A 6,980-nucleotide genomic window follows, 5' to 3' on the forward strand; every position below is an offset into this window, starting at 1 on the left:
AGAAGATACATTTGAATGTAGATCAGCAAGAGAGAGTAAGAAGAATAAATGACTTAATTTTGGATGTTTTAACAGATTCATCTGTCCGAGACACTGAACTGCAATGTTACAGGGCAGCTTGTAAATTCATTCAGGAAGCTTGGTGTGGAAATGGATGAAAACCGCTTTGGCACTTTATTGAGGCAAACCAATGAAACTTTTATTGTCTCTTCCTTTTCCTGCAACACCTTATCATGAGCGCCTTACATTCATATTGATTGCCAAAAATGGAAATAAAAACTTTTTGTCAGCTGCAATGGGCCAGTTTTAAAGCAGATGAGCTCATGGGTTTAGTTGTGGATAGAGAATGAAATTCAGAAAAAATATTGAGTGTACTGGAAAATTCTATTTCAACTCATCAACTTTCACATTTTCTATGAATGTGTTAGGCTGTTTCTGTATTAGGAAGGGGCAGATTGTCAATTTCAATATGTTAATCACTCAATTAAACAATATTTGTCTGGCTTTGGCTTCTTGGGATTCCCAGGTTTGCAAGAAATCACCAGCAAAAGCAAAGTGAGAAGATTATGGCAACTGAGGCAGCTGGAATGATTACCAGAGAAATACACTCAGTTGAGAGATGACTTTGCACACTTTGGTGATGTTATCGACACTTTGGAAGTGCTCTGCACCTTGGATCTCTGATCTATTATTTATCAACCATGATCAAATGGTGGAGCAGACTCAATGGGCTGAATGGCCTAATTCTGCTCCTATATCTTATGGTATTGTGTTTCGACTTTCAGAGGTTAGGAACAAGATAATCATGAGTAACAGCAGGAGAAGCAAAATGGGCAGTGATACAGTTTGCAGTTTCATAGGAGGACTTATCCTGCACATAGGGTCTACAAGCAGAGGATAAACTTACATCGACATGTTGGGGCACCAGTGTTTGAGGAGATTCCAGTTGTCACATCAGGTTGTAGGAGTTATTTGCAGCCCACTGGAACCAAACCTGTTGTCAACAGGACCTGGTGGCCACAAGTGGCGGTCAATGTCATCACAGCTTTAAACTTTCTTTTTGCCTCTGGATCCTTCTAGAGTTCATCATGAGACATCTGTAGCATTGTGTAGTCAGTGTAAGATTTGTCACTGAATTATACTTTGCCAGGCTGGCAATTTTGCCAAATTTGCCTGTGGTGACACCAGTCAGAAAGACTGTTTAAGTTTGCAATTCTGCCTGGCTTCCGTAGGTGCAGGGCTGCACTGATATATGGCAAGAAGCATCTGTACATCACTGAATACAATTTGTTAACTTCAAAGATTTGAACTTCTTCTGCAGTGGTTTTTTGAAAAAAATTCATTCATGGTATGAGGGTGTCACTAGCTAGGCCAGCATTTATTGCCCATCCTTAATTGCCCAGAAAGTCAACCACTTTGCTGTGGGTCTGGAGTCACGTGGAGGCCAGACCAGGTAAGGATGGCAGTTTCCTTCCCTAAAGGACATTAGTGAACCAGATGGGTTTTACCAACAATTGACAATGGATTCATAGTCATCATTAGATGCTTAATTCCAGATTTTTATTGAATTCAAATTCCACTGTCTGCCATGGCTGGATTTGAACCCAGATGCCCAGAACATTACTCGGGTCTCTGCATTAACAGTTCAGTGATAATACTACTTATGAAATCACAACCAAAAGCAGATCTTTATGCAGATCTATGCAAGATTCCTAGACTGCAGTCCACCTGGGCAGGCATCATTGTGCCTAGTAGAGAGTTACCCAGATGGGATACTGACTGAAAACCTGCTTGATGCCAACTCTCAAATACTTGGGGAAAGCGGCCTCTTATTATCTGGTGAGAAGGGATGAACTAGCTTGCCCTGGATAAGTCTTCTTGGTTGGTCACAACAAAGGTTTGAATTATTTTTTGGATGAGGCTATGCCTCCTTCAAATTAAAACGTACTTGACTAATTTTTTTTACGGTAAGTAATAAGGAGCCAATTACAATGTTTTATTTAGTTAGTGAAATAATATATTGATTACCTGGCTGATCCAAGAAAAACAATGAAGATGTAACATTAAGCATATGGCCTTTGTGCAGTCACTTTGTGCAGAAGCTAGGAATACTGCAGCATGTAACTCACCTCCTGACTCCCCAAAGCTTGTCCACCATCTGCAAGGCACAAGTCAAGAGTGTGATGGAATACTCCCCATTTGCCTGGATGAGTTCAGCTCCAACAACGCTCAAGAAGCTTGACACCATCCAGGACAAAGCAGTCCGCTTGATTCTCACTACATCCACAAGCATCCGCTCCTCCACCACCGAAGATCAGTAGCAGCAGTGTGACCTATCTACAAGATGCACTGCAGAAATTCACCAAAGATTCTCAGACAGCACCTTCCAAACCTGTGACCACTTTCATCTAGAAGGACAAGGGCAGCAGACATATGGGAACAACACCTCTTCCAAGTTCCCCTCCAAGTCACTCACCATCCTGACTTGGAAATATATTGCCATTCCTTCACTGTTGCAGATCAAAATCCTGGAATTCCCTCCCAAAAGCATTGTGGGTCAACCTACAGCTGGTGGTTTGCCGTGGTTCAAGAAGGCAGATCACCACCAACCTCTCAAGGGCAACTAGGGATGGGCAAGAAATGCTGGCCAGCCAGAGACACCCACATCCCACAAATGAATCAAAAAACAATCCCTGGGCCCTTACACACGCGCGCACACGTGCACACACACACGTGCACACACACGCACGCACACGTAAAATGTTTGCAAGACACGTGAGATGTTGGGGGAATGGCAGAGTGGACCAGAATATCATGGGGAGAAACTGCATACAGTTCTGGTCGCCACATTACCAAAAGGATGTGGATGCTTTGGAGAGGGTGCAGAGGAGGTTGACCAGGATGTTGCCTGGTATGGAGGGCGCTAGCTATGAAGAGAGGTTGAGTAGATTAGGATTATTTACATTAGAAAGACGAAGGTTGAGGGGGGACCTGATTGAGATCTACAAAATCATGAGCGGTATAGATAGGGTGGATAGCAAGTAGCTTTTTCCCAGAGTGGGGGACTCAATTACTAGGGGTCACGATTTCAAGGTGAGAGGGGAAAAGTTTAAGGGAGATATGCATGGAAAGTTCTTTACGCAGAGGGTAGTGGGTGCCTGGAATGCGTTGCCAATGGAGGCGGAAGAGGCGGGCACGATAGCGTCATTTAAGATGTATCTAGACAGATACATGAATGGGCAGGGAGCAGAGGGATACAGATCCTTGGAAAATAGGCGACAGGTTTAGATAGAGGATCTGGATCAGTGCAGGCTTGGAGGGCTGAAGGGCCTGTTCCTGTGCTGTAATTTTCTTTGTTCTTTGTTCTTGAAATGTCCCTCTGGAATGCTGACAGATTCTGTAACACTCAGCAAAAATTATTCTGATCAAAAAAAGGATTCATTGAGAAGGATGAACCATACATGATTAACAAAGGTGCTTAGAAAAGTATCCAATCAAAAACTAAGGCATACAAAACTGTGTAAACTAGTGATAGGCTAAAGAATGATTAAAACGATGATAAAAAGGAAGAAAATTGATCATAAAAGTAAATTGGCTAGGAATATATAAAAATAAACATCAAAACTTCTCCAGGTACAGAAAGGAAAGAATAGCTAAAGTGAATGTGGCAACGTTGGAGGATGTAATGGGGGAATTCATAATGTGGAGCAAGGAAATGGCAGATAATTTAAATCAATAATTTATATTGATTTTCACAGTGGAAGACACTATAAACATCCTAAAGATATCAGATAAGTAAAGTGTTAATGGGAAGTAAAGTCTTGTAACAGTGCCTTTGTAATGAAGGAGAATTTATTTCATAAACTAATGGGACTCGGATTGGGGGTAGGGTGGAAGAGGAGGGGGCAAATGCAGACAAGTCTTCAGGACCTGATGGTCTGAATCCAATGGTTTTAAAGGAATTGGCAGCAGAGGTGACATTGGTCAGAATATTCCGTGACTCACTGGATTCCCAGCAGATTGAGAAATTGGTGATGTGATACTCCTGTACAAGAATAGAAGGAAACAGAAAGCAGGAAACTATAGGCCACTTAGATGTTAGGCTATCCTGGGGAAAATGCTAGAGACCTTCATTAAGCAAGAAATCACAGGACATTTAGAAAAGCTTAACACAATGAAAGAGAGTCAACATGGGTTTATGAAAGGAAAATTGTGTTTGACAAGTTTTCTAGAGTTCTCTGAGCATATTTGGATTTTCAGAGAGCATTTGTTAAGGTTCTGCATAATAGGTATTGCACAAGATGCTTTGGGGGTAATATATTAGCATGGATTGAGGATTAGTTACCATGCACCTTCTGCAATATAAGTTCATATCATCAGCATTGTACTAAAGTAAGCTTGAAAGGGTAGAGTGAAGAGATAATGCTCATCAGAATGTAGGTGAATAGATCATCGCTGTCCCTTTCCTGCTCCGCTTAGGTTATTAAACCACTTGCTACATTGTGACCAGCAGGGACATTTCATGTGCCACATCTCATGTGTTTCCTTAGTGTTCCCAGTGGCTTCCCTCATTGATTTTTAAGGAAGAAGATACTCTTTCAGGTCATTATAACCTCCAGTAGCACACATAGGAAGACATCACTGAAATGAGGTGCCACTTAATCTTTTGGTTTTCACTCTTCCTAATCTTTGGATTCAAATTATGTTTGAATTAGAACTGGAATTGAAATCATATAATGCAGGTGACCATCACTTCAATTGATGATAAATGACTGGAAAACCCAGGAATCATGTGATAATATAGTAGCTCAGATAAAGTGCAACGACTGATGTTACCAGACTCCTGAGTTCCGAGCATCATACAAACCTAACATCCATCCCTATATATTTCATGATAAGAAAATCCATCCAAAATTTTGAATATCTATTTTTGTGGGAAGCAAGCACATTGAGTACTGATGTGAGATAACCAGGCAAGTTATACTAAACTGAGAACAATTTTAAGCAAGATAAAAAATGAACTGAATCATGCATAACATATTTTTATTGTTTTAAAAAATCCCTTTTCATCAATGAATTGTTTGTTCACGTTCATTTTGCCATACTGCTGCTATCTGGTGAAGGAAAGACACTATTAGAACATACAGAAGAAAGGTCTGGGACAATCAATTCACTGCTGTATCCTTCCTCTCCGTAAGTGATTAGTGAGTTTCCAGTCTGCACTTCTTCCTGAATTACACGTTCCAAAACATGCATCAATTCTCCACACCACAGCATCCCAGAAAGCAAACACATCAATTCAAACTTTTTCTTTGTAGGTATATTGATTTGTGAATAAGTTAGCTATTTAATCACCCTACCATTCAGCATATGCAGGCTATGCTGCCTCAATTAAACTGTTATCATTTGAGTTAATGGATCAACAAGTCACACTGTATCACACTTGGAGTTTTCTGTGAGAGGATTATTGCTTATAGCACATACAGATAGAAATGGCCACAAGAGGAGACTTTAAACAGATTTCCTTACCTTTGACAAATACATAGATCTTGGATTTAAGATTTTCAGTGTCTGCAGGAGTGGCATATTTACAAATATAGCTTCCAGTGTCAGTGCGATGAGCCTTCCTTAAAGTCATGGTACTGCAAAAATACTTCTGCTCGTCATCACACCTATAGTTGGTTATGTTTAATCTGTTTTTTGTAGAATTTGGTAGGTTGGGTCCAGACCAGTTCAAGGATGCTTGGCCCCTGTTGATAAACCACAATAATCAAAATGAATAAGGTGCTTTATACTGGGTGTGGATCTTTGCTGTCCCTTTATGAAACTGCAAACTCACTTGAAAAGACAACAGGTCATATGAGATATGGCCATGGTCTTGCACAAAGAGAAAAATTGTATGCCTTGTCATACACTCATTATCTGGTGATTATCACATTGCTGTTTATGGGAGCTCACTTAGTTCAAATCGACTGTCACATTTCCAATTGTACAACAGAACTCCATTGGCTGCAAAGCACTTGGAAATATCTGATGGTCATGAAAAGCACAATATGAATGCAAGTCCTTTATCTTATAAATATCTCATTTGCATAGACCTCAATATTGACTGCAACCATTAGTGCAAGAAGTAAAATTACATCGCTGCGGGCCTGGTTTACTGGTCCACATTCCCTGAAAATGGAAATTGCCCATCATAACTTTTGGAATGCTGTAGTTATACATGCAGACATTCTGATCCAGCAGTATCCTACAGGTTTCAGAAGTGAATCTTCAATTAGTCTAATATTTAAGAGAGAAGTGTGATCAAGTCATTGGCAGTGCTCCTTAATGTTTTCCAAATAGAACCCATGGCATCTTTAATGTCCAGTTGAACACCAAACAAGAGCTTGGTTTAACATCTCCATGAAACAATGGAGCACACCTTCAGTGTCATGTTACATTGCAGCCATTGTTATGCATCCAGTTGAGCATAGATGTCTCAGAGGTTTATCGGATTGGAAAAGATTACAGATTTGGGGACGATGTGTGACCATGGCCTGATTGAAAACAAAGATGAAAATTTTAGAAAACACTTGCCCGTTTACTTCCTCCCACCTTACTATCCAAATCTCTACACACACTGCAGTGCTCCAGTGAGCAGCAACACAAGCTGGAAGAATAGCATCTCATTTTCCACCTGGGGACTCTGCAGCTTCAGAACTCAATATTGAGTTCAATAACTTTAGGGCTTGAGCACTTTCCATGTCCATTACCCACTCTCACACACCAGGCATTGTTATCATATAAGTCGAAGAGGCGGGGATGGGGCCAGGAAAGGTGAGTGTAGGTAGGGAGTTAGGAAGGGGATAGGTCAGTCCAGGGAGGACGGACAGGTCAAGGGGGCGGGATGAGGTTGGTCGGTAGGAGATGGAGGTGCGGCTTGAGGTGGGAGGAGGGGATAGGTGGGAGGAAGAACAGGTTAGGGAGGCAGGGACGAG

General features: G+C 41.1%; 1 protein-coding gene across 2 annotated transcripts in view; it reads right to left on the minus strand.

Annotated features, from left to right (window-relative positions):
* The window catches only part of kdrl (kinase insert domain receptor like), a 181,133-nt gene that overhangs the window by 124,422 nt on the left and 49,731 nt on the right, over nucleotides 1–6,980 (minus strand). For both annotated transcript variants that reach the window (XM_048605338.1, XM_048605339.1), the window contains exon 3: nucleotides 5,530–5,750. In XM_048605338.1, coding sequence (XP_048461295.1) covers nucleotides 5,530–5,750 — 221 coding nt within the window. The remainder of the gene's footprint in view (nucleotides 1–5,529; nucleotides 5,751–6,980) is intronic.

This window comes from Rhincodon typus, chromosome 14, assembly GCF_021869965.1.
Source record: "Rhincodon typus isolate 14 chromosome 14, sRhiTyp1.1, whole genome shotgun sequence".
Lineage (NCBI taxonomy): Eukaryota > Metazoa > Chordata > Chondrichthyes > Orectolobiformes > Rhincodontidae > Rhincodon > Rhincodon typus.